At 51.9% G+C, this 27,792-nt stretch overlaps 2 protein-coding genes across 3 annotated transcripts; both read left to right on the top strand.

Moving 5' to 3' along the window:
* Positions 1 to 480: 480 nt before the first annotated feature.
* Positions 481 to 10,072, top strand: PRRG3 (proline rich and Gla domain 3). Of its 2 annotated transcripts, none has more exons than XM_060138384.1 (4): positions 481 to 568; positions 2,852 to 2,889; positions 3,985 to 4,145; positions 4,541 to 10,072. In XM_060138384.1, the coding sequence occupies exons 2-4, from the start codon at positions 2,883 to 2,885 to the stop codon at positions 5,066 to 5,068; spliced, it is 696 nt and encodes a 231-aa protein (XP_059994367.1). In that variant the 5' UTR covers positions 481 to 568; positions 2,852 to 2,882; the 3' UTR covers positions 5,069 to 10,072. The 2 variants fall into 2 exon arrangements, with proteins under 2 accessions (XP_059994367.1, XP_059994368.1); XM_060138385.1 differs by lacking the exon at positions 481 to 568 and adding an exon at positions 2,216 to 2,696.
* FATE1 (fetal and adult testis expressed 1) lies at positions 4,665 to 26,885 on the top strand. Its single transcript, XM_060138660.1, has 3 exons — positions 4,665 to 4,728; positions 25,728 to 25,806; positions 26,580 to 26,885. Exons 2-3 carry the CDS (start codon positions 25,744 to 25,746, stop codon positions 26,883 to 26,885), a joined length of 369 nt encoding a protein of 122 aa, XP_059994643.1. The 5' UTR covers positions 4,665 to 4,728; positions 25,728 to 25,743.
* The last annotated feature ends 907 nt before the right edge of the window (positions 26,886 to 27,792 follow it).

Below are 27,792 nucleotides of genomic sequence, written 5' to 3'. Positions count from 1 at the left end.
CGGAGTGGGGCGCGGGCGCGCGGTGCTCGGTGCGCGCCACCGCCCCTCCGGCCCAGCTCGCCGGCCCGCCCTCCCTACCCCCTCGGCCCGCTCTCGTCGCCCCCTACTCCTTCTACTCTCCTCGGCCCGGCGCGCGGTGCGGCGCGACGATCGCGGCCTGGCGCCCGGGGCGCGGTGGTCGTGGCGCTCGAGGGTGGCGCGCAAGGCGCGGGGCGCGAGGCCAGACCTGGCGCGGCGGGGTGTGGGGGGCGGGCAGCGGCGGAGCCCCCAGAGGAGAGCAGGGCCAGGGGGGTACCGAGGTATGGGTAGGGCCTGGGCGTCCGGCTGCGAGGGGCGGGAGCTCCAGGCGCATTTCGGCCCTGGCCGGGCTGAGCCACGGGGCGCCCGGGGCGGTGGGAGGGCAGCGGGGCGGGGAGGGAGGGTGGGAGGAGACGGCTGGGCCGGGCCGGGGGGCTTGGCCGACGGGGAGCAGGTGGGCGGGGACAGGGGCCCTGCTGGAAGAGGCGCAGCAGCGAGGTGGCGGGCTGCGTGCGCAAACAGGGCTGCCGCCTCCTGGGCCCGGAGAACGGTGAGGCCGCTGGGGTTGGGCGCCCCAGCCCCGAGGGCACGGTGCCGCGTCCAGGGCCACTGAGCTGGGCGCTGGGCCCTGTTGGGGGAGGATCTGGAGGCCCGGTCGGGCCAGGGCGCTGGGGGTTCACCAGCAGACCCAGTTACTGGGCCAGAAGCAGGAGTTCTTGGGCAGGGCTCTGGTGGCGGGCACTGGTGGCGGGCGACGGTGGGCGAGCACGGGCACTTTCAGGGCTGGCATGAGTGGAAGGGGGACGAGGAGGGCCCAGAGTTTGAGTTGGAGCGTAATTTGGGAGTACCGTGTCATCGGGTGGGTTGATGAGTCATGAGATTTGGAGATCACAGAAGCCTTTCCTAGTGATCAGTTCTGAGTGAGGGAAATGAAAAGGGCTGGGATTTGGAGAAACGTTTCTGAGGCCACGTCTTGGGACACTAGATGCTCAGATGGCTGCCAGTCCCCATGCGAGGGACTTTGGGAGTGATGTCCTAGAGTGGTGGGACGGGTCAGCTGCAGCCTGGCGGGGGTGGGGGTGGGGGTTAAGGAAGGTCTTTGTGGTGGCCAGTCCCTGCCTTCCTTCCTTTCCAGGCCGTCAGGATTCAGCTGTGTTCCTGTGGGGAGTGGGTTAAAAATTCCTCCGGCCTCCACTCAGCCTTACAGTATCCACCAGGGGCAGGAGGGACATATACATGCGTGACTGCAGCAGTATTCTCTGTCGTGGAGCCCTCGCGCTTCCTCACTGTTGCCATAGTAACGGCCTATTGATGGTGTATTTATAGGGGAAGAAGCAGGCGCTACATTTTGGGGAAGGAGGGGGAGGAGGCCTTAGGGCAGCAGCAGTAGTGAGGATGGCCACAGAATTGTTAATGGAGTGGGCCATGCCTGGGAGCTGTTTGGAGGAGTTCCTGGCATGTCTGAAGCTTAAAAATGAACTAATGACTTATGCAGGTGTCAGGATAACACAGTCTGGCCTATGATACGTGTGGGTGTGCATGCACCACAGTCGGGTGTGTTTGGGATAAGACATAGCTATAGGGAAGCTGTTACGTAATTTCTCCACAGAAAAAATCTAAATGCAGTTCTCATTGATAAGCAATGACACATGTATTTTTCTGTCATCACTTATTATTAAAGCCTTTGCTCATTCTTTTCAAACCCTGACACAACAGCTCCATTTTTCTTCAATCAAAAACCTTGCTGTCAGGCATGCCACACCCACCCCCTAGACACGTGACTGGCATTGGCCTTAGGGGAACCTCAGAGATCCATAATTGAAGCAGGATTTTGAGATAATATTACATCTTCTCTCTCATAAACAAACACTTGGGGTCAACTTTTCTCACAATGGCAGGCCCATCTGTTGACAAATTCCCACGCTGATAGTTTCGGGTGGGATAGTTGTGGGGTGCAAAAGAGAAAGGCTCCCTTAACACAGTGTTTCCATAGACAGATGTTACGTTTGCTAGTTTTCCTTGAGTTTTAATTTTATTTATGATTACTATTCTACCTGTTTGCCAAAAGGATTAGAGGGTATAGTTTAAATATACATAAGATTGAAAGCATAAGTAGAAAAGTGGATACTGTGTCACAGGGGAGAACGCATAAGTGTTTAACAGCTGGGCTTCCAGGGCGCCTGTCCTTCACGGTTAATGTTAATACTGAACTTCCTGGTAGCCTAGGCAAAAAGGGTTACACCGTTCCTGTGTCTTACATCCAGTTAGTCATAAAACCAGAGCTTCTGCTTGGGAGGGGAGCAGTGGGGTGATTGCTCCCAGATGTGGACGGCTTGGCCAGTGCTCTGGAATATGTGCATGAGTGGGAGTGTACGTTGCTGCCGTGTTGTTTAATGCAAAGAGAAGAGAGATGAGTCTGTTTCAGGAGATCCTTGCCACCCTGTCTGTGGAAGACGAACACAGCGGGTCATCTGGGCTTGGGCCATGACTTTGGAGATGGTTGTTGTTGCCCCTTGTCTCTGAGGTCTTTTCCAGCTCAAAAGTGCAGAGATTCATCGAGGAGAGTGAGGAAGGTGGAACCTCAGCCTGTAGGAGTTTTTCTTTTTTGAAAAGAAACCCTCAACCCTTAGGTCTAGACTCTGAGTGTGTTCTTGGAAAAGGATGAGAGCGGCAGGGCTGTAAGTGGCTGCGCAGAGGATGATGTGCTCCATGGGGCGCTGCTTTGCCCTTTGACCCGGCCAGTGTGGGTGGGAGTCACATCCCAGGACCAGGAGGGTGCCCTGTAGGTTTCGGGGTGTGATTTCACCATGACTCTGCTTTTCTCCTTTGCCAGGGAAGTGAGACACTGGATCTGAGGGAGCGCCATGGCAGGTGAGTTTTTCCGGGCCCAGGCTGGCGGGGAGAAGAGCCATGCCTAGGGGCTCATGGGAAAGGGGCAAGTCTAACTATCAAGTCCTTTCCAGCTTTCCTCTCCCTGGGGGTTTTCCTGTGGCCCCTGTCCAGTTGGCTGGCTCACATCTTTACCCTCTCAACTCTTTGGCTCCCTTCTGGAGCACGTGCTCCCTTGGAGATGCGCAGCTCCCCAGGCCACTCTGAGAGAAACTAATATGGCAGGCCATGGAGCCTGGGGAGGGGTGCCTGCCTGGGCACCAAGAGGGGCTGCTTGACAGGAGGACTAGGAAGTCCCACCTCGAGGGGAGTACCAGGAGCAGATGTCACCTCTTCTTTCATCCTCTAAAGTCTCAGCTCAGGCTCATGGGGGTGCCAGTCGGCTCAGCTGGAGCTGGGGTTCCCCATGAGAATAAGTAGGTACGGTTCCCACTCCATGACATTTCTGATGGATGCATCTGTGCCCAGTCTCCAAAAGCCTAGATTCTCCATCTAGACCCTGCTACCCCGCTTCCCAGAGGCGTTCTCCGGTTCACATGCATCCAGCCTTCCGATCTACCGCAGCCTGGGTTTGTACCAGACTGTCTGGGGCAAGACTATCGATGCCAGGCCACCTGACGGCACAGGTGTCCATTCAGGTGGAGGGACACCACCCTGGCAGCGTCTTCTGGGGCTCTTTGGTGTTGGCTACAGCGTCAGCCTCAAAGGGGAATACATTCTTATGATAAGGGCCCTGATTGTCTCTTTTTGAGGCAAGGCAGAAGATACTAGGTACTTTTTCACCGAAACACTCAAAATCTGTCATGTCCATGGTTCCCATGCAACATGCACTTCACTCTCAGAAGGGCCCCATTCTCCTCCAGAGTCTTGTCGGGTCCATGGTATTCTAGGCAGATACACTGTGGCGTCACAGAAAGTCAGCCCTTCCATCCCTTTTACGTGTCTGGGGTGGTGTCCTGCCTGCTGGCTCTGTCTTGCTTCCCTCCGTAATGGTGCCTCTGTGCCTGGGCTGAATCTGGTCGGCAGGAGCCTCTGGGCCCCTCCCCATTCCAGACCTCAGTGTGACTCTCTCCTCAGTGTTTCTGGAGGCCAAGAATGCCCATTCGGTCCTGAAACGGTTCCCTCGTGCCAATGAATTCCTGGAGGAGCTGCGCCAGGGGACCATCGAGCGGGAGTGCATGGAGGAGATCTGCAGCTACGAGGAGGTCAAGGAGGTGTTTGAGGACAAGGAGAAAACGGCATGTACCACCCTGGGGCTGGGTGCCGGGAGCACAGATATAGCCTCAGGATTAAGCAGAGTGGGCCCTGGGGATCTCAGACGAATTGGAAGCAATGAAGGGAATCCAGCCGAGTCCAGGCCAGGGCCACTGGGACCACAGAAGAACAGATCACCTGTCCTTAGAGTCCCATCTGCCTGACTCTGGGGGGCTCCTGACTTGTGAGTGGTGTCCTTTGTCCTCGGGGCATTCCACAGCCTCTTTGATGGCTCTCAGAGGCTAGTGAGACAGGGCTGGGGGGGGGCAGCCGCAGACCCCGCTGAACGTAAACCCAGACCTGCTGAAGGGCTCTGAGCTCCATCTGGGATCCGAGCGCTTACGTGTAAGTGTCAGCCGCCTTCCTCCTTCGTTTGCAGATGGAGTTCTGGAAAGGGTACCCGAATGCAGTCTATTCAGTCCGAGACCCTGCGCAGAGCTCAGATGCCATGTACGTGGTGGTGCCCCTTCTGGGGGTGGCGTTGCTGATCGTCATTGCCTTGTTCATCATCTGGCGGTGTCAGCTGCAGAAGGCCACCCGTCATCACCCCTCATATGCTCAGAACCGGTACTTAGCGAGTCGCGCGGGGCACAGCCTGCCCCGGGTCATGGTCTACCGGGGCACCGTGCACAGCCAGGGGGAGGCCTCTGGGCACCGGGAGGCAGGGAGCCCCCCGCAGATGGTGCTGGGGCCTAGTCGCGGGGGTAGAACCACGGTCCGCCTCGAGAGCACCCTCTACCTTCCCGAGCTGTCCCTCTCCAGGCTGTCCAGTGCCACCCCTCCCCCGTCCTATGAGGAGGTGACTGCTCCCCAGGAGAGCAGCAGCGAGGAAGCGAGCGTCTCTTACAGTGACCCGCCCCCAAAGTATGAGGAGATAGTGGCCGCCAACCCTGACTCAGACAAGTAGTAGGACTCGTGTCCTGTCCAGTGTGAAAGTCTCGTTCAGGGGCCTCCTGTTTTCTTTTTAACTTTTTTAAGACTGTGCCACCACAAAACAGCCTTAGCCTCCTTGTTGCCAAATAATTTCCTATCCGTGGATTTGTAGGAAGTCGGTTGTCAAAGACAGGTGGAGGGGGTAGGGATCATAAGCATATATATCACCTCTGAGGAGAGCCGCAGGCCAGAGAGCCCAGCTCCTCCAGAAGCCCTCACGCCCCTGCCATCCTGTCCTCCTGTCAGGGACTGGCTTCTCTTATGCCAAAGGAATCACCCTGTTGAATTGATTGTGGCCAGAACGTCCACAGGCTCGGGCCCGGGGGCCACGCAGCTGGCCAAAGACCTGTTTGTCTGAAGCCTCGCCACAGAGATGAGGGAGAGAAGCCAGCCCTTCAGCGCCCTTTTCCCTCACTAGCCCTGTGCTTTCTGTCCTTGCTCACGTTTGGCAAGGACAAGGACAGAACAGAAACGAAAAGAGTAATAACGCAACGAGACACAATAAAACAAAACGATATCACCTGGGCCGCTCATAGGGGTTCAAGGGAAATCAGTCACGCAGGTCATCTGTGACACTCCCCTCCCCCGACACTCACCCCACACTCCCGACCAGGTTCAAGGGAGTGTCTGGAGTCACCTGGAAGGATGACGGGGTGCGTGAAGGACAGGGCCTGGCCGACAGAGCTGCCTCCTTCAGACTGGGGACGTTGCCATCTGGAGGGCAGCTCTGATCCTACTGTGCTTGGCCTCCCCTAGACCCTGGCTCTCCAGGCACGTGTACCAGCTGTGCTAAAGCCGCTACCCATTGGCACGAGCCCTATCAGAGCCTCGGGAAAACGGACGCTGCTGACCCTGCCTGTGGAGCCCATGGCCTTTGAACGGGCGGGGTCCAGGCTAGGGCAGAGAGCTGAAGTTTTCTCCTTGTGAGGTTGGCCCGTAGGATGACTAAACCCACAAACTGGGCTTCCTCGGCACTGTGCTCTCTGGCTGTGAACTTTTAGGCTACTGCCCTTTTCGTGAGTGGGTGTGTTGAGATGAACTTGAATTTCAGATGGCTGATTTCTTCTTAATGATGGGGCCCACCTGGGGAGAAGATCCAAAAGTGTCCCTTTTTAGAAATTTCTCTGTGGGGGAGATGGGGAAGCTCGTGACCTGGGGTTGACGGCCCATCAATGATTTGCTCTGTCATTAGCAGATGCTGGTCCACTGTTAGTAACCCCTTTCTGTGGCCCAGGAGCTGCCCACCTCTCCATTTCAGTGAGGCTTCGGGCCGCAGCGGGGCAGAGGTGACCCGCCCTTTAACTGTCAGTGACCGCGCAAGAGACACTGTCAACACTGCCTCCCTACCCTTCCATCTTCATCCTCCTGGCCTCAGCACCAAACCGTTTTTCCTCTGTGGTGCTTTAAAAAATGTAGCAAATTTTTGTGGGGCCCCAAAGAGTGCACAGCCAGGGTCTATTGGCAACTACAGCAGTTTAAAACCCACTGAGAAGACAAGCTTCTCTCTGTCTAAACCGCTCTCCAAGGCAGGCCTCAGGCCTCGTTCTTTGAATGCGGCCCTGCCTAGAGGCCACAGATGACTTCTGGAGGCCCCTCCAGTCCTGGGCACTCACCCAGGAACACGCTTCAAACGAGGAGGCTTAGTGTTCTTACCCCAGCGAGGCCACCAGCTTGGACAACACAACCCTGTGGCCGGGGTTTTCCATCCTTACCCCTACCTCACAGGCCTCCTGGAGGCTGACTGAGCTAATGCCTGTGTAGTGCTTGAGACACCGGGAAGCCAGTGCAGTTTGCCCTTAGGAAGGTTCTTCTAGAAATATGTAGGTTATAAGGGACCAGTTCTAGTGGAGGCCTTTGTAGGACTCTGAAGTCGAGTCTCAACCTGGGGAGTCAGTCTCCTGCGAGTTGGACCGTTCCGCACCCCTGCTTCCCTTCCGCGAGAGCTCCCTGATGCCAGAGGTGCTGACCAGGTGGCATTCCACCTTTCCTTCCTTCCTCTTTTCCTCCCTCTGGGCCTCCAGCACCGCACTCCTGCCCTTTCTCACGAAGGCATTTGGGGCCTAGAAAGCCCCTGCTTTGTCCATGAGGGATGCTGGGGTCCATCCTATTCAGCCATGCTGGAGGACCCGGGGCAGCCTGAGGCTCCGGGGCCGGTCCCTGCCATCCCAGCCTTTCCTCGGGGGCCGTGCCTGCGTGTGACCCGGGAGCACGGGAGAGAGCCAGGCGTGGGCCCCACTCACCAGAGCCAGAGGGAGGTTGCCCGGGACTGCCTGCTCCCTTTGGCCCCCGTCGAGCCCCTCCCTGCTGAGCTGCTTGCTGTTTGCAGCTGGCTGGAGGTGGGAGCGGGTGGGATGCAGGAGCCCGGCCCGTTGGAGGGCGGCCTGCATCCTGCAGGCGCCGAGCTCTCCGGTCCAGGTGCTTTGCAGCGTTCTTCCACGTGGGGTTGCCACCGTGGTCTCTGGGACGTTTTTCGCAGTATATCATAGAAAAAAAGATTGTACAGTACACCATGGTCATAACTCCTCGCGGTGCACATTTGGCTTTTACGAATGCCCTGTACATATCTTTTCAAACTCTGTCTTTGTATGGTTGTTGATTTGATACAACGCTTCATCTGCGGTAGCCACATTTTCATTGTTTTTGGACTTTGCGTGTGTGTGTGTGTGTGTGTATACACGTGTGAACGTTGCCTTTTCTCACATGCTTATCTGAAACAATAGCCGGCGTGTGGCTATATTTGTACCAGGAGGGTTCCGGTCTGAAGGGAGGAATGTCACCTCCCAGGGCTAGGCAGCCTGAGGACAGGACCCTGAGTCAGGAAAGCCAAGATTAGCTGTTGGAGCAAGCCCGCCAGAGTTGCCGCCTTCTGCCCTCCTTCACAAAAGGTTTTGGATGAAGATGAAGCAGCTCTATCTTGTGGGCCTCCCCACTGTGGGACCCCCCCCCTCACACGCCCTTTTGGAGCAGTGCCCCCAGCCTTGGCTTCTGTTCTGTGGGTATCAGCAGCTGAAGGAAATCTGAGCACTCCTGGGCCTTTTTGTTTTTTATTTTTATTTTTGGTGGAAAGATGTGTGACTGTTGACTTTGGGAATGGCAGGGCTGGTTATTTAGATAATTTTCACTTAAAAGAAAACAGAAAAGCCTTTGACAAATTCCTTGGAATGTGACTGTCACATGTTTTCAACCAAAATCTTTTAAAGACTTTTCCAAACAAGCATCACAATCTTGTCCCTCCCCTGCTACTCCCCATCACCCGGGGGTTTTCAAAACAAAAGCACAACAGGAAGTGGAGTGCGCAGGTGCCCAGTGTGTGCAGCCCTGCACAGCTGTGACGTGCCCTGGCTGACGGACACGGAACACTGCGCCGTCTGACCCGGAGGCCAGGGCCCTCCTCGTCTACTTGCGAATCCCACTGCCACTAGTGTGAGTTCCTTAGGGTGCTTCGGAAAATAGGAATCTGCCCAATTTGTTGGACTCTGTGTTTTTGGTAGCTTGAAGATGACGGATCCGGGTCAGGAAAGCATCTTTTTGCTAAGGAGTTAGAGCCACATGGTTCTTCTCTGGCTGGGGGGTTGATCTTTTCACAACCAAATGGCATCCCACAAGAAGAACTGAAAACAACACTGCCTCTAGATTGTTCCTTTGTCGGGGTGGGGGGAGGGAGAGAGGGAGATTATTAAGAGAAACTCTTACCTACACTGTCTGTTTCTAGGAGTGTGCGTGTGTGTGCTTTGTGTCATGCGTGTGCCCTCACGTTCAAGGCTGAGATGGAGAGCTGACAAGAACGCAGCCCCATCTCAGGATTGCGCCGATTCAGAAACAAGCACATCCTCCCCACTGAACTCTACTCATTCTAATCAGTATAATTAGCTAATTTAAAAGTACTTGAATCAGACTGCCTGCAACTATGGTAAAAGCCCATTAATTCGAAGCCCACTAATTCAAAACTTAGAGAAAATCACAACTTAAGATAATTTGTGGTATCTGCGATTCTCACTCCGTAGAAATATTCAAGATATTCTTCCCTTCAGGTCGTTTTCAGGGTCATATGTGTAAGAGGGATCTAGTTTAAAACGAGTACCTTTTTCAAATAAAAGGCTCAAGATAGTACGGATCCCTTCACCGTGCCTTCGGCAGTTCTCATTTGTCGGGCTCTTCGTGTACAGGATGAACTCTGGTTCTCTGTCTACTGTGGGAATGTTGGGTATGGCGGCTTTTCATTCTCCTCCTTTATTTGCTCTATGAATAAAATAGTTTGTGAACTAAACTGCAATTTAAAGTAATATAACTGTATATCTTGCTAAATAGTCTGTAAAGCAGATGTTTCGCTATAAGACCGGCCGCTCCCATCATTCGCCCCCAAATATTCAAACATATCGAGCTTTTCCTTTCACAGGCTGTGGGCGGTGAGTCTCTCTGGAGCAAGAATTTTCCTGACAAAGATATCCTAACAGCGCAGCACACCCCCTCGGGCTCAGTGCCTCAACAGTTGTCCCACTGTACTGAGCTATGTGACCGTTGCCCAGTGCCTGCCCTTCGCCCGCCCCCAGCCCAAGTATTAACACAGATATTCAAGATTGGGACAAATCCCACAGCTGCTTATGCCTCCCAATCTGTCTCCCCTTACGGATGCCACTTTCCCAGGCCTGAACACACCTGCTCTTTCACTCTGTGGTCGTGAATTTGTGACAGTGGAAACCCTGATATGTGCAACTGAGCTTATAGACAAGATTACTGTGAAATGGATTAATTTTGGTACCACTTTAAACTGTGCTCGTAATTCATGTGTTGACCCATGTCAGCTGGGAAATCTGTACATTCAGTAATATGTCAGGATTTCACTGGAGCCTGGGGGCAACAAACAAACGTACTTCTGATTTCTTTCTCTCTCTCTCTTTTTGTAATTGTTGGGTTTAGCTGTTAAGTTTGTCTCTTTCTGTACCAGAAGATAATGAATAATAATAAAGAGCAAATGGTATTCATTTGTGTTCTGTCCTCACCCATCTTGGATCCCTGCTGACTCTCAAACTTCCATGGGGCATGGATGGTTGTGGGCCAAACTTGTTTTTCCGAAAGTCAGGCTGTAGATAAGGAAACAGCCCAAACCAGTTTAGAAGCAGGAAGCAGAGAAGTCCTGGTTCCTAAAGTTTGACCCATACGTGTAAGATGATCTGCTGACCCATCCCGCTGGGATGAGGTTAGTAAGGTCTGTCACAAATCATGTTAACAAGTTCCCTGTCACCTGATCCCTGGTTACTAATAGAGGTGTCCTTTACTAGAAAAGATGTCCTGCTTGGTTTCAGCGCTGGGGGAGGGGTGGAAAGGAGAAATTTCTCTGTGCCCTACATAGGGGGGACATAATACTCAGGTTTTGCCCTGGCTCAGCTTCCTGAATTCTGAGGATGGCAGGAGTACAAGACTGTCCAGAGGGCGATGATGCCTTAGCCTCCCCTTGGAGGAAGTGTGGTCTTAGCCCCGAGCACTCCCAGCTGTTGCGGTGGAGTGAGGTATGGCCATGGGAAGTTGTTGGTGAAAGTTGTGCCCATCCCCAGTAATGAAAGTAATCCACCCTTTAATAGGAAAAGTCATGGCAGTGATGAGACAATGGCAGTGAAATTCAGGGCCTCTTTCAAGGATTGAACGTGGAGGCTCAATGCCAAGAATGACAGCCAGAGGCCTTAGGTTCTATTCTTATCCCGAGCTGGCTTATTGAGTGATGCCAAGCTTCTGGAGATGCTGGAAAGTCAAATGAAGACTCTTCAGGCAGACTCCAGCGCACACAGATGGGATCATGTTATGAACATAGGTTTTGAACTTTAGGCTCTTTTTGTTAGAAACTAGCACTCTAGGCAGCTGCTTAGGGTCCCAGCCTAGTCCATGCAAGGGAGCTAATACATGAGGTCTTGGGAAGGTGGGACCCCTCTTTTCACCCTTCCCCCAGACCCCATCCTGTACCATGGCCACACCCTTACAGCAGTTGGCTTGAGATCTCACAGAATGAAGGGACTGAAGGGCAGTGGAGAGGAGCCACGAGCTGTGCTTGGAAATGATCAAAGCCAGAATTTATTGAGCACTTAGTGTACGCCAGGCCCTGTAGATGCATTAACTGAGATGATCCTCCCAATAAACCCGTGACATCTGAGGGAAGCAAGGCCCGAAAGGCATGCCATTCGACCAAGGCCTCCCAGGGAAGAATTGCCGGCCTCATCATGTGAACCCCAGTCTGTCCAGATTGTCCCAGCGCAGGCCACTCATATGGCATGGCTGGTCTCCTTTGGAGATCACTTTGCTTTGTTTTCTTGTTGACTGTTCATCCTCCCAGCACACCCCCCGCCGCTTCCTGCCCAACTGTTAATTCCGCAAGGGCAGAGACCATGTATAACTTTTTTTTTCTCGCCACTTCTTCCCCAGAACTCAGCACAAAGGCCTGCAGACTGGATGGCTTAAATGACAGAAGTGTATTGTTTCCCATTTCTAGAGGCTGGAAGTCTGAGATCAAGGTGTCAGCAGGGTTGGTTTCTCCTGAGGCCTCTCTCCTTGGCTTGTAGATGGCCGTCTTCTCCCTGTGTTTTCATGGGGTCTTCCCCGTGTACATGTCTGTATCTTAATCTCCTCTTCTTATAAGGATACCAGTCATATTGGATCAGGGACCACCCTATTGACCTCATTAACCTTAATTACCTCTTTAAAGACCCTACCTCTCAATGTAATCGCATTCTGAGGTACTGGAGGTCAGTATTTCAACATATGAACTTGTGGAGGGGGGACACAGTTCAGCCCATACCACTCTATTCATGGCAGGGGGAGTCTTTGTTGCCCCTTCTCCCAACCCTGAGCACATCATACACACTCTGGAAAAGCTTGGGGGTGGACATCATGACTTCTCTGAGATGCTGACAAAGACAGGGGCACCTTGCCATTCTCAAACCGTGCCCCAGAGCAGATTCTTACTTGCCACAGATGGATGGGCCTGGGACAGCTGCTGAAGGCCCCCACAGGGCAGGTGGGGTTGGGAGAGGCGAAGTGGGCTTCAGAATGGTTTTCCCAGGGTCTCTCTGTGGAGAGTGATGGGAGAACCCAAAGCCTGAAGCATAGACAAAATATTTGTGCCCTCTCAAATTTTTTTAATAGACAAAACATGTTGTTTTCATGAATCACAAGCCTAGCAGCTCCAGTAACAGTGGCTTTCAACAATTTCTCTGAAGAGCTCAAACTGTGTAATGGATTCAGTTTCACCGGGCTTTATGTGCTATAAAAATAGAGGCTATAGAGGCTGGGTAACGTTCATATCAGGCTGGTTACACTTAATCACAGAAGCACAGTGGGTGGGCTGGCTGATGCCAGCATCCCAGAGTCCTGGGGCTGACCGGGCATAGAGGGAGGGGTGCTGGCAGAGCACTGTGTCCCCCAACCTGGGGGTGTCCCTACTTCCACCCAGGCCATGGGGCTCCGGAAGGGCCCTACCTGTTTGGAGCTCTGGGCCTAGCTTGGTCGGGGAGGCATGAGGCAAGCCATAGCCACAGAGCATGTGGAACTTTCTGCTAGGTGGGAGCCGGGGGCTGCCAGAGAAAGCCTTCCTGAAGAAGCCATATCCAACCTAAAGCTTGAAGGATGAGTAGGAATCAGTCAGGCAAAAAGAATAGAAGACAATTAAACCAGGCAGAGGGAGAACATGTGAAGAGACCTGGAGGCCAGCAAGGCCATCATGTTTTTAAGGCAACAGGAGAAGCCAGGGTAGCAGAAGGGGAAAGACTTGTGCCAGATGAGACTGCAAAAGGTAGAGGGAAGTCAGTCCATGTAGGACTCCCCAAGCCACACTCAGTATTGTAGTCTTTAATGATAGTGGGAGCAAGAGGCCATGACCACGCCTATTATATTGGCAACAATCTCTCTGCCTGCTGTATGGAGAACGGGCTCAACACGATCAAAGAGATAAGGTAGGAGGCTATGGCAGTCATCCAGGCAAGAGATGGTGATGGGATTGGCTAGGTTGGTGAGAGAGGAGACGGACAGAAGTAAACCACGGAGAAGATGTTTCTTCAAGCACTGAATTACATGTTTAAGAGGTTGTATGAGGGTTCTCCAGACACAGAACCCATATGAGGTATATTGATAGATATAGAGATATAAATATATATCTCTATAGATATCTATCTCTATATAGATATAGAGATAGATATAGAAAGAGATTGATGTATTGTAAGGAATCGCCTCAGGCAATTGCAATTATGGAGCCTGGGAAGTCCCACAATATGCCCTCTGCTAGCTGGAGTCCCAGGAAAGCCAGTGGTGTGAGTTCCAGTTCAAAGGCAGGGGAAGATCAATGTACCAGCTGAAGTAGTCAGAGAGAGGGGCAGAGGAAGCAAATTTCCCCTTCTTCTGCCTTTGGTTCTATTCATAGCCCTTAATGGGTTGTATGATGCCCACTTACATTGGGGAAGGCCATGTGCATTACTCAGTTCACCAATTCAGATGTTGATATCACCCAGAGCACCATCACAGACACATCTAGAAATCATGTTTAGCTAAATATCGGGGCACCCTGTAGTCCAGTCAAGTTGACACAAAAGATTAACCATCGCAGAAGGAACAGAACCATGCATAGTCACTGACTGGGTTGGGAGGGGATTGGGAAGAGTCCCACATGACTCCCAGCTTTGGGGGCTCAGACAGTGGGTTAGATGGTGGGACCATTCTCCACGAAGGTAGAATAGGTTCACTTCCCCTGGAGGAAGAGTAGGCTGCGGGGAGGATGTTGAGTATGTGGTGTGGAGCGTGTCTGAGGGGGACTAAAGAGGGAGGACTAGGGTGAAGCATCAGATAGCAGAGTCATTTGTGTTACCACAAAGATGCTAAATGAAGTCTGGGTATGGGCCCAATGGGCCACGAGAGATGACAGACAGGCAGGGGGAACCCACTGGAGTATAGAGTGCTGGAAAGCGGGGGAGGAGAGGGTTTCTAGCAGAAGAGACGAGACAATGATATGAAATGCATCCAGGAAATCAAGTAAGATGAGTGAGGTGGGTCCATTGGATCGAGATGCTAGGAGGTCATTGGTGACCTTGGCCTGGGGCACTTTCAGTTGAGTAGTAAGCCAGACTCGAATGAGGAGAGGAATATCTGGGAGGTAAGAGAGTGGAGACAGAGTCTGTGGTGGGGGCAACACTTTCCAGGAGTTGAGAAAGGACATTAGCATGAGTGAGACCAAACCCCATGGGAGGACAGTGGCATGAGGGAGACGAACACCATGGGAGGACAGTTGGGATTTTTTATGTTTGTTTGTTAGTTTACCATTCAGGTCATTTTTGTTCAACAGTTGATGAGTTCCTACCACGAGTCAGGCAGTGCACTAAGTGCAGGGGCGACAGAGAGAGGTGAGCGAAGCCCACAAGGTCTCTGCCCTCATGGAACTGCTATCCTAGAGCTGAGAAAGATGTGGCAATGTTTCTGGGCTGAAGAGAGTCACCCTCGTGAGGGGAGTAGCCGAAGGCCCAGGAGGATGCAGAGATAGGTCACTGATAGAACTGAAGCCGGGGCCCAAGCTCGAGGGCCACCAGCTCTGCCAGCAGTGGACAGTTCATCCTTTGAAACGAACAAGCAGGATGGTCTTGAGAACGGTGTGCAAATCCCACAGCTCCAGCTTCAAGCTCGAACTCTGCTAGGAGCTGAGTGCCTCACATTCCATGGCCCCTTCCCCATCGTTTTCAGGTGGGATCAGCAAGTCACATTGCCTAGGGCCACACAGCCAGTAAATGAGAAGCCATGGTGGGAGGGGTGGCCGAGAGCAGCCAGACTGCTGGCCCCATCTTCCAAGAGTGAAGGGCAGGGCAGAGTGGGTCAGGGGCTAGAGGATGTTTGCTGGAACTCCCTTGAACCATTTCCTCCCTCAGACCTCCTCCTGTTCCCACAAAGACCCTGGGTGGCCAGTCTGAAGACATGGGTTTGCATCTAAGCCCCGCCACTGAACTGGCTAAGTGAACTGGCTCACATCCCGGCTCTCCATGGGCTCCAAATGGTCGATCTGTAAAATGGGGGATACTGGGAAGAGGGTCGGCTTCGTGGATGGGAGAGCTTGTCGTTAGTTTACCGGGACTGTTTCTCACTCACGCAGGGCTCTCCTCTCTGTGTCTTCCCCCAGATCAGAGGCGCTGCGGCTGCGTGTGTTTTTGAGCCGCTCAGCATCTGCACCTTTACAGCAACTTTTTCCACCTCTTCGTTATTGTTGGACATTTTCCTTTGGCCCCCGACTCTCTTGAATTTTACACACACGTCACATTTCAGTCATTGGTTATGGAGACAATTGAAAGCAGATGCAGTGCTCTATGAGGAATCACCTGGCAGGCAAAGCCGAGGACTCTGCAAGCTCAACTTATCCAACCCCATCCCTGGGGAATCAGGAGAGAGGTCCTTCCCCACCCACGACAAGGGTTCCCTGCACCAGAGGCACAACTGACCAATAGGCAAGTGCCTATGCCCTCCGGGTTTCAGAATCTACCGCCAGCTTTGTGTGGAAGGGAGTCATGGGCCAACGGAGAGACAGGAAGGAAGAAGGAACAGCGGGGGCAGCAGCTGCTACACCGAGGTGGGGTGGGGTCTGGGGACAGAGGGCAGGTTTCCTGTCATCATGCTTCGCTCTTGGTCCTGCTCTTGCCCCACCTGTGGGGCAGTCCAAAGTTATCCCTCAGGCCATCAGCCAGGAACAATCACCCTAAACTAGGTGGTTGCAGCTCCCCCTGCCTTGTCCGGGCAGCTGCTCTTCACAGGGGGAAACTTTAGTAGCTGATCTGAAGCGACCCAGAGCATCTCAGCAGCACGGTTCTGCCGGTAGGCTTGTCAGCCAGATCTGGAGCTGTGTCAATGTCTTTAACTCACTTCTGCTGGAGCTGCTCCCTCCCAGACTGGACCAGAGTTCAGGGGGCGTGACCAGCATTTCCACTCAAAGCACGGAAGACTTTTCTATCAACCTGAGTACGCTGGGAAGGCAAAGCTCTAGGGAGCACCCACCACACTCCCAGGGAAGCAGAAGGTGGCAGGATTAAGGGCAGGACCACCACAAAACAACCCCGTGCTACTGTCACCACAGACCCATGGACTTCTGGCCCATCTGTTTCTATGTGCCCTCGAGAGCAGGAGCTCCGCGAGGACGGGGACCTCGTCCCTAGCCCCAGTGCCTGGCACCCAGCAGCCTTGACTCAAGGTGGTCACTCTGGATGAGAGAAGCCCACATGTGGAAAGCGAGGAGCTTCCTGTAGCCTCCTGCTGATGGCCCTGTCCCCAGGAGGGGTGGGTTCTAAGGGCTCCCCAGGTGGCCCTGCCACTTATTTCCTTCTCTCTGCTCATGAGGTGGCCCTCTTTCCCTGGGCCAGCTATAGTCCCTGACGTTTGCTTTCTGTCCTTCCTGTCTTTTTAAGGAATGGAAGGACAGCTGCCAGGCTCTGTGAGTCCCCCTTCCCTTTCCCCTCTGTCTTGGGGAGGGCCCTGGGGCTCCAGGGATGACCTCAGTACCAGCTGCTTCCAGAAGCAGGAAGCAGAATTGTTTACAGGTTCCTAAGTTTCATTAGCAAGTAGAGAGGAAGCTCCCAGATGCTCGGAAGATCTGGGTTTGCAGCCAAAATCAGGCTCACTTACTGGGGCTTGAGACTAGCTGCCTGAGACTGTGCTGTGAACAGAGCTGGGGGGCAGCAGACCATCGCACCCACTAGCTTTGAAAGGCCTCTCCCATAGCACCCCAACATAAGAAAGTGATAAAAAAAACAGCACTGCACTGGGTGAAGAGAGGCTGGAATAGCCCTAACACACTTCCCTGAAACCATGAAACAATTGGAAACAAGATTTTAGCCCAATCTTCCATGTGAGATGGGAAAGAGCCTCAGAGCAGAGGAAGCAATTTGCTTAAGATGCCCCAGTGTCAGAGGTAGGAGACACTCCCAGGTGTACTGACCCCGGGCCTGGGTTCCCTCTACCTCCCTCTTCTGCTTGCAAGGGAAGTGGGAGCAGGTAGCAGACATGGCTATGAGACCTCAAGCCGGTCAGGAGTCTGAGGAGTGCGTGGCTATCTGAACAGCTGGGAGAGGCCAGTGGTTGGAAGGTATTGGTGGAGGCAAGTGGTCAGGCAGGCAGACAGACAGACAGACACAAGACAGACGAGGGCAGACAGGCAGACAGGCAGGCAACAGCCCGAGGTGAACACTTGCTCTGTGGGGAGGAGGGGGCTGGATGCCCTGTAGATTTCAACACAAACTTGCATGCAATTATCTGGGTTTGTTTGGTCCCCAGTGAAGGCTCTAAGCTCACCATCACCTTCAGGGAAAAAAGATGATATGTTTTCTTTGGAGACGCTTAGCTTGAAGGGAGGGAGAGCTTTCGCCCCCATCCCTTTCTGTTAATAAAACAGCTCCTATTTTAATAAAGATTGAAGCCCTCCAGCAGACAGTTCAGAGGAAAGAAATACAGAAGATCAATAAACATATGAAAAAATGCTCAGGTTTATTCATAATTAAAGCAATATAAATTAAAACAACAATGAGATAGAGATCATGTTTCACCCATCGCAATGATGCCTTTTAGAAAGTTTCATAATATCTCTATTGACAAGTCTGTGAAGAAACCAGCACTTTCTTCCCCTTGGTGACGGCCCCCTTGGTGCAGCCTCTTCAGAGGGGACATTGTCAATATTGGTCAAAATTGTCAGCACACGTGCTCTAGAACCCCACAATTCCACCTCTAGGCACCACCTCCACAAAAACATGTAGACACATGTGCAAAGAGGCATGTCCAGGAATGTTCCCCACTACATTGTTTATAAAAGCAAAAGGCTCTAGACACCCCCCAGATGTCCACGAGCATGTGAATAAACAGGGGTGCAGCCGTGCAGCAAAATACCGCACTGTGTTCAAATGACGTGAGGTAGATTTGTTCTGACAAGGGAGATCCCCAAGGCACATTGTTCACTTCAAAAAGTAAGTTTCAGAACAGCACGTACCTCAGATGTATGATCTCATTTATGTAAAACACTGCAAACATATACACACACACATCTAAGCCAGATGTTCTCTGCACCCCTCCTCCCCACTCCCAGAGTCATCTGTCTAACCTCCATGTGGGAAGACCCTCGGGCTCCCTGGCTCTCTTCTCTGGGATCCTTCCACTGGGGTTTAGGTCTGTTCAGCCCTCCACTCACACTTGGCCATGGACCATCCTCCTGGCCCCCACAAGACTTGCAAGATCACTCTGTACCCACGCTTCTCTAGCTCTTCGGGCCCCTGAGGTTGTCACACCAGACAGTGGGGGATTTGGGGAGTGTTTGGAGTAAGGGTTTGGGGCAATTTCAGAAGGAAATTATGCTGTTGGAGAGAAAAGTTCAGCATGCTAGAGAGACATGGTAAGGGACAAGTTCAAAGTCACACAGCAAATTTAGTCTCCCACAGCCCAGCCATCCTTGGTACCCAATTCAAGAGAGGCAGACAGGCTAAGGTGGTGAAATACCAGGGTTTCTGGGTGGCACTGGGGGCCCTAGGGATTGGGAAGGAAGTCTCCCCACCCTCTCTGCTTGGCTTTAGGTGGTGGGGTCCTTTGCCATCAGGGGTCAGTTCTTCTGCATACACCTGGACCCGGTGACCCAGGGCCCAGGAAGCCCCACACTGGTCAAGGCCAGTTGGTAGTCAGAGGGGAATCTGATCTGAGGTCAATAGTGCAAGGTCATGCCCATACCTATCCAGCTGACTTGACTGCTCTCACAATCAGCCACCCTGTAGGGAAGGGACAGTAAGTTCCATCCATCGTCCAATGGGGAGACTGAGGTCCAAAGACTTGCCCAAGGTCAAGTCTTGAACTCATGTGGAGGATGGGCAGGGCATAGGGTTGCCAGCTAAAATACAGGGTACCCAGTTAAATGTGAATGTCGGATAAACCATGGATAAATTTTTAGTGTATGTGAGTCCCAAATACTGCATACTTACACTAAAAAATTATTTGTTGTTTATTTGAAATTGAAATTCAGTTGGCATCCTAGATTTTTATCTGTTCAATCTGGCAACCCTGGCCTGCCAGAGACGTGCGGCTCCTGCTTCCCAGGCTCCCGAGTCCCACAGAGCACACTTCTCTGCTCCTGAGGTGGCCCTCCAGAAAGCTCGGATTTCATTGCAGCTGCTCTCCTGGAGCTGGACAGGGCTTCTCCCAGGGTCCTCAGGAATGCAGGCAGGGCCTTTGTCAGCTCTGCTCCGGACAGCTTGTTCCCAGAGCTGGACAGGTGGGGCCAGGGAGGGGGTCGGGCAGCCCACATCTTGCCACCCTCTCTAAGCGAGCCCGGCCCCTCCCCTTCCTCTCCTTTGCCCCTTTCCTTCCTCCCTTCCTCTTCCCCTCCCCCCTTTCCTCCTCTCCCTCCCACCTGGTCCCAGCTGTGCTTGCTTTCTTTTGCAAATAACCTCCTCTTCCCCAGGGGCTCTGGGGCTGTTCCCAAGAGCTGAGGGTTCACCTTTGGTGCTTGTATGAGTCGGGGTTCTCCAGAGAAATGGAACCAATAGGATGTATGTGTATGTACATAAATGTGCATATATATGTGTGTGTGTACAGCAAAATTTATTTTAAGAAATTGGCTCATGCCACTGTGGGGCTAGCAAGGCCAAATTTGCAGGGCAGTTCAGCAGGTTGGAATCTTGGGGAGGGGTTGATGCTGCAGTCTTGAGCAGAATTTCTTCTCTGGGAAACCTCGGTCTTTGCTCTTAATGCCTTCAACTGATTGGAAGAGGCCTACCCACATTATCAAGGATTCATAATGTCCTTTACTTAAAGTCCACCAATTGTAGATATTAACAACAGCTACAAAATGCCTTGATAACAACACCTTGATAACAACATGGAATAACTGGGGGCCTTAGGCTAGCCAAGTGGACACATAAGCCTGACCCTCACAGAGGTTTCATCAGTAGGGAAACTGAGGGAGAATTTGAACTTAGACCGGGGGGGCAGGGCTGGGGACACTTGGGGCTTCGCTGGCCGTAGGCAGGTCCTTCTTCTCCTGCCCGTCCCTCCTTTGGTTCTCATGGCTCTTGTCCAAGCTGACCCAGGGCATCGAAAAGCCATGTCCCCTGTCTGGGAACTCTGGATTGGGGAAGGCAGGGGATGCTCTGCAGAAGGAGTTTTCTTAAGGGTGCTGTGGCCTGGATTATTAGCCAGAGCTGGCCTTGCAGAAGCCATGATGGGATCTAACCCTGCTTTGGCCACTGACTGACTCTGGAGTCCTGTGCTAGTCTGCCTCTATCTAGAAATGATGCCGGGTGGAGCCTACTTGCCCCCCAGTGGGGTCAAATCAGATGACCCGAGAGCCAGGGCAGTTCTCACAGGCAAAGGTTCCGAGTCTTGTCACTTCTCCTAAGTTGCTTACAGAGTAGCAGGGGAGAAGGCCTCGAACCCAGCCAGCAAGATACAGCAGGAACAGAAGGTGCTGGGTCCAAGGCTTAAGCCCATAGAGGGAGTCTGGCTCCACCCCCATGTCCAGGTGTATCTTCCTTGAGTGCCTACCCCTCAAAGAGCTGATTTGCCAAGTGTCTCCTCTGTGCCTTGCTCCCTGTGCATTCTTGGCCACAGCTTACAAGTGGACAACTGGTTATGATGGCAGGAGGACCCCCTAACATCAAAGAAGACATAGAAATGTCCATGGCTGAAGAGCTGGTTCCTGCAAGCCAAGGGCATAGCTAAGAGCACGTGATCCCAGCAGGTGAGGATCCCCTGTAATGTCCCTTTCCTTGGGTGTCTGCACCTGTGCATGTGTGTTGGAAAACGTGTGGGTGTGGCTAGGCAGACACTCATATATGCATGCATGTGTGTTTGCATGTATGTGTGATACATGTGTGTGTCTGTGCCTTGGTGTGCCTACACATATATTTGTGGTTTGAGTGACAGGCGAGTTGGGGGAAAAGGGATTGATGATGTGAGCATTTTGTAACCTGTGAGGGAGGAGGTTGTGACCAACATCCCCCCGCCCCACATCCAAGCCACCAGTGTGTCTATTGCAAAACATTCAGAAAGCTCAATTTATGAGATCAATCAACTCAACTCTCTCTCCTAACCCTGCAAAGCCTTCTTCTGCCCTTTAGAGTAAAATCCAAACTCCTTGCGATGATCTACAAGATCCAAACAAGGTCATCTCCTCAATATACTTCCTGCTGACCCACTCCACTGTGCCTTTATGCCTGTCCTTATAACACCCCAAGAGTGTTTCTTCTTCACAGGCTTTGTGCAATGTATTCCCTCTGCCTGGAATGCTCTTTCCCCAGACTTTCCATGGCTGGACTCTTTTTCAGGTCTCTGCCTCAATATTGTTTCTGACTTTTCTAGAAGTAATCCCTTCCTTCTGTTATCCTGTTTTTATCATTTTGGGAGCATGTACGTCTTGATCTGCATCTACACTGGTGGACTATTTTCTGCCCCTCCCCCATTCTCTCTCCACACACAGATGGTCAGTTTCTTGATTGCTGCCATCTTGTCTCTTGGCCATTGCTGGCTTTTTAATAACCTAGCCCAGATATTGACACTCAGTAAATACTTGCTACATTTTGAATAGACGAAGAAACTGAGACCTGGGATGAGCTGGTAGACATCAGTGAATGGGTGTTGAGTGATTCCTAAGAAGTTGGGAGATCCTATCCTTTTTCTGGTGTGTTCTGTGCCCATGAAGCCTTGGTATAGCCTCTATGGTTGTTCCTGGGTCCTCTGTTCTTCACCCTAGAAATGAAGGGGCAGGGTTCCCAGTCCCTGGGTGTTTCTCAGAAGCAACAGAAATTGGATCTAAAGGCTGCTGGCTCTGCTGCAGTTTGGAATATGCCTGCAACCTGGTCCAAGAAAGTGGTACTGTATGGGGCCCTTGAAACTTGGTGGCTGGGTTGGGTTTGGGAGTACCAGCTCTAGTCTGAAGGTAGTAGGTCGAGCAGGGCCAGATGTTGACTTTGGGGGAAGGATGAAGCTCCTGTGTACTAGGCAGGCAAACGAGGACAGCAAGGTCCAGCAAGAGGTCAGGGCCATTACTTATTTGGCTGGCAGTTCAACCTAGAGCCCAGAATGCCTGAAGCACACATAGCTTCAGGAGTACATATATACTTTACTGTACAAAAGTCCAGGGTGTGTGAAATGACACTTTCTTTTATTAATAAATGAATAAATATATTTATGTTTATATATGTACATCTATATATGTATATTTTCTCTCTATATATATTTTATATCTATTTCTATAGATAATTATGTATTTCTACATAAAATATATAAAAATAATTATATATAACTATATACAAATATGTAAATATAGATATACATATAAATATATCTATATTTATATCTTAGGGCTGGGACAAGGGTAAGGCAAGTGAAATTCATATGCTCCCTGGTTATTAGGAAATCCAGTCAATTGAATCTGAGTATATTGTGGCCAATCCTTTAAGCTACATTCAATTTGAGTGAGGGAATGTTCTAGAAAAAATGGTGGCTATACTGTTGCAAAGGATACTGGGAAAAGGCAGCCATTTTGGAGAAGAGGAAGACCTGACTGTTCTAGAGAATCACATGAGTCCCTGAGTTCCGTCCTTCTGTAGCCAATCCTTTCAGCTACGTTTGATTTGGGTGAGGGAAAGTTGTAGAAACATGGTGGCTATACTGTTGGAAAGGTTACCGGGCAAAGGCAACTGGGTTGGAAAGGAGGGAGAACTGATGTTCTAGAAAATCACCTGACTTCCATTGTTCTGTAATGAATCTTTTAAGCTACACTCACCATCTGAAGGAATGTTCTAGAGAAAATGGTGGCCACGTTGTTGCATAAAATACTGTGGAAAGGCAGCCATCTTGGGGAGGAGGGAGACCTGACTGTTCTAGGAAACTACTTGAGTCTGGTAGTTCTGTGGCTGATTCTGTTAACTACATTCACCTTGGATGAGGGCAAGTTGCAGAAACATGGTTGTTTTACTGTTGCAAAGGTTACTGGGGAAAGGCAACCCCACCTGAGAGGAGCGAGACCTGACTGTTCTAGGGAATGTTACAATAAATGCTGATATTATTCCATCCCCAATGAATAAAGAGAAAGAGAGCTCCCAGGTCACAGACCTCCTGGGAATGAAAATAAGCCAGAACTATTGAACTGGATTCATGTGTCCTAAGGCTGAACTCAAATCAAGATGCTCCAGCAGGTCAGGTTCATGCCCTGACACTGACGTGGGAGGCGGAGGTGCTATAGGGGGATTTAATTAACTTCTGGATTAATTAACGTTACCTCTTAGGACCAGGGGAGTACACCTTTAAAAACTAGAGTCCTTATATTGCATTTGGAAATTAAATTTAGACATTTAGAGTTAAATTTCTCAATTCTACTTATTTACTCATTATTTATTTTTGAGTAAAAAAGTTAATGGAACTCTTACTGCCTCTGAGAGAACCACAACCTGAAAGAACCAAAAATTCATAATACTGTTCTGTTCATTGGGGGAAAAAATGTAATGTGCCTTAAAAAGTGCATGAAGATAAAAATAACAGTTTTGGAAATAATTAACAGAGGGAAGCTGGGACTTGCTGCAGTTCATAGATTTTCCTAATCTCCATCAAATGTAAATAAAAATCCGATGTTTTACAGTGTATATAATTCTAAATAGAGGGTTTCTAACATTAAAAGCAAAAGAGTAAAAAGGCAATCCTTTTTGGACAGTTAGACCTGTCATCTGATGGGTGATCATAGGTTATCATTGAGCTTACAGATGTTGTTAAATTAATTCTTATGATATTGATGTGTTAAAATATGTTATCTCAAACAAACGAACAAGCACACCCCAGTCACTGATCCTTATTTTGCCTTCAACTCTCTCAAAAAGCTTTTTCTCCTTCTGATCCCAAGATATAGGAAAATCAAGGGGATAGTGTGGAAATTGTTCTAGGAAAAAACTCTCTATCTAATTCCCCATTATAGTCCTGGAGTCTTGTTAACATACACTGTCCTTTTAATGCTATTTTTGAGGTATCTTAGGAAGAAGAAGAAGGAGAAGGAGAAGGAGAAGGAGAAGGAGAAGGAGAAGGAGAAGGAGGAGAAGAAGAGGAGGGGGAAGAAGAAAATAAAATACTATGGCTCTGAAGTACTACTGTTCACACACACAAAAAAAATCACACACACAAAAAAATCTGTGTGCACTTTTGAGAAAAAGAAATGTCCTATCACAACAAATGGAGCATGGTGGCAAAGTTCTTATGAAAATCCTTTGGAATCCTTTAGACAGAAGATGTTCCACCTTGCACTTTAACATTTTCTAAGGAATAGAGGAGGGCTGCAGGTCTTTCTCAGGTGACAGGTAAGCCTTAGTTGTCTATTTCCTTCTAAGAATGAGGCAAATAGAAGAGGCAGCCCAGAACGCTGAGTCTGGGTGAGGCCTGTCAGATGGCAGGTTCTGCTTTGGCGGTCCTGCCAGGTATCCTTAAGCACTGCGATTCAGAGGGTCCTACTTTGAGGCACCATCACCTCCGCTTTCCCACTCATTTAGTTCAGGTTTGGGCTTGAGGGTAAGTGCCCGGCTGCCTACCAGATGGGATGAGAGCAGTGGGTGACTGTTCCATGTCCAGACCTTCAGTTAGTGCCCCTGTTTTCCACCTCAGTCCTCCTCCACCCTAGCGGCCCTGCAGACTCCAGGTCTGGGTCCTCTCGGAGGGCTGCCTGGAAGGGAGCTCCCTGCTCAGCTGCTCCCCATTTGCTTCCAAGAGCCACGAGCCAAGCAGAGGCCTGCTTTGCTGGGTTTCTTTATCGGCACTTTCTGAATTCCACAATCTTGTTGAGCGCTTTCATTCTTCATTGCCTCTCCCGTTATCTTGTTTCTTACGGGTTTATACTATTTTCCTGTCTTTGCTGTCACTTTAATGGAGTCTTAGGTGGAAGGATAGTGTCGTGGTTGAGAGCACAAGGTATTTGCCCTTTGCGTCTCAGTTTTCCTCTTTCAAAATGAAGTGATAGTGATACCCCTTTCGAAGGCTCATGATGACGATTTAATGACTTGGTATTGGCAAGTGCTTAGAGGATGGTCCCTGGCATGTGGTAAGTGTGTGTTAAACAAGCAGCTGGTGAAATAGTTCCTCCTGCACTGGAATCCTAGAGCTGAGATTTGAACCCAGGCAGGTCTGGCATATTCTGCTCCTCTGGCCCACACTGGCTCTTCAAGGCATGAGACCCCTCTGACCCCAGAGCTCTGGGCCAGAGACCCCCCCCCCCAGTCCCAGGAGTCATTAGCAGATGGATCAAAACGAAGGCTGAGGGGATGACTGGGATCACCCTGGTTTCCCAGTAGCCAGGGTTCTCTCCTGAGCTCCGGCGCTTCCTGTGTGCCCCTGGGAACTGTGGTCACCTCGCTAGGCCTCAATTCCCTTGGCTCTGAAAGTGAGGTTTTCCTCTCCCCTTCAGTGCTTGCTCAGACTCAACCGATGTCTGCATGTCACAGTGCTGGCAGAGGACAGCTACCCGGGAAAGGAAGGACTGCAAGCCGACAGGCTCACTGTCCAGAGAAGCTGGACACTGCCGCCACCTTACCCACCTGCCTTCATGGCCCTCCTGTGCATCCTGGCAGGCCCGGCCTGGGACCACTAGAAGCTCTGAGTCTCTGTCTTTTCTTCCTTCCCAGCAACCCGGAGGCAGATATGGTCGCTGAGATTGGCCTGGAAGAACTAAATGGACTGGAGATGGAGGTCATGAGAAGACAGGCGAGTGTCCAGGATCCACTTGGAGGGTGGAGGCAGAATCATGGTGTCTTGGGGTGGCTGGGGCCACCCACCTGGAGGATGCGCAGCCTCTCCAATCATCTTACCGTCTAGCACTGGAGGTGAAGTCGGGCTCGCCTCCCCTTCCTCGCAGCCGTCTTGGCTCGTGTCCGATTTTGATGCCCGGCCTCAACCCTGTCTCTCTCCCTGAGATGCGGGAAGGGAGAAGGGGAGGAGAAAAGGAGGAGGTAGAGGGGATGGCAGAGGATAGGAGAAGTCTATGCAGAGAGAGCAGGCCAAGAGGTCTGAGCGAGGGGTCGTCTGCATTCACGCCAAGTCCAGGTCTCCTCAGGAAGAGACCCCAGCAGGCATGGGTGTGGGCATGGAGGGACATCTTCCCTGGAGGCCCTCTCTGGCCCCCGCGTGTCACCCCATCCTGGGGCCCTCCCTCTGGGGCTGCTCTCCCCACACCTTTCCCGGCTCCCCCCGGCACAGCTGGGACGGGCTGGCTTCTTCCGGACAACGGGAAGGACACCAAGGTCGGGGCGAGGCGGCCGGGCCTGAAAACACAGGCAGCCCCGCCTCCGGGTCCCTCTGGGCCCACCCCAAGCCCCTGGTCTCAGATGCTCTGCTTTCTTCTTGCCCAGAGACACTTTGGCCTCCCAAAGGGCAGCAGAGGCCCTCCGTGTGCTAACGTCCTACTTTTCCCCCCGCTGGCGTGCTGTGGGCCTCCCCAGAAGAGACTTGCTCACCAGCTGGCTGCGGTCTCTCTGCAGCTGCCCGTGATCACCGGTCTGCGCGCCGTGGAGGACCAGGGTGCCGCCTGGCGCCACAGGGAAGCCGTGTTCTTCGCCATGCTGTTGCCTACCTGCAACGCCAACCTCTGGCTGTGGATGCACCAGTGGTGCTTCGTGCCGACCCGCCGTGCAACTGGAGCCCTTCCCCCCTCCCCTTCTTCTCTTCTCTCCCTCGGCCACCCCTGCCCATCCTCCTTCCAGCTCTCAGCAGCCATTTCCCAACTCTGCCTGAGAGAAGCCCTAGCTGCTGGAAGGTGGAGGAAGTGTGGAATCCCAAAGGTCTGAATGGGCTGACACGCAGCCCCTTTGGAGGGCGAGGAGGGTGGCTTCCTGTCCCCACAGTAACACCAGTGGCAGGTAATTCCTGCTTGCCTGTCAGGGCTCCATGGTGACCATCTTAGAGCTAGACCTTGCCTCCGGGCCCTCAGCGTCCCTTCTGTTCCATCCTCGGCAGGGGCTGGGCTGTGTCTTCTCCGTTTTCTTCCATGTTGTGCACAGGACTCTGCGCAGAGAATGTTCTCAATAAAAGTTCAGTGATAGCAGCAAACACTGGTGGCTGAGCTCCTTGCATCCGGGACTCATGTGGGGACAGCCCCTCTAGACAATGACCTTGGTTCCCTCTTCCCAGCCCCTTCCTCCCTCCCCGTCGCCAGACCAGCTTATGGGGACGCGGTTCTGCAGCAGTAGCTCGTCCTGGCCGGGTGTTACAGGAACTCAATCAGAGGAATCTCCTGAACAGGAACAGAAACTTTTCCATTTGTTCGGGAGGAAATTGAGTCCCAGAGAGGGGAAACATGGCCCCGGGGTCATCTAGCAAGACTGAGACAGGGTTGGGTCTAGGATGGGGTCTCCTGAACCCATCTAGGGTCTAGGGCTCAGCCTGCCTCCTACAGACTGGTCGGGGACCAGCCCCGACTCGGCTCTGGAGGCTGGATGGGAGGCCACACAGAGGGCCTTTGAACCCTTCTCCCCTGTGTCCACAGCCCTTTAACATTCACCTCATACAGGACAGATTGCTGGGTAGGGCAGTGGGACTTGACCTAAGAGGGCAGGAGTGTCACTGCTTGGGGCCTGGCCTCAGGGCGAATGTACTGGGCTGCAGGAGGCCTTCAGAAGAGCTGCTTCTCTTTCCCTGGGACCAAAGGATAAACACACATTTCTCAGGGGCAAGGACCTAGATCATTACATTGTC

The sequence above is a fragment of the Lagenorhynchus albirostris genome, chromosome X, assembly GCF_949774975.1.
Source record: "Lagenorhynchus albirostris chromosome X, mLagAlb1.1, whole genome shotgun sequence".
Classification (NCBI taxonomy): domain Eukaryota; kingdom Metazoa; phylum Chordata; class Mammalia; order Artiodactyla; family Delphinidae; genus Lagenorhynchus; species Lagenorhynchus albirostris.
This window is presented reverse-complemented; position numbering and strand designations above follow the sequence as displayed.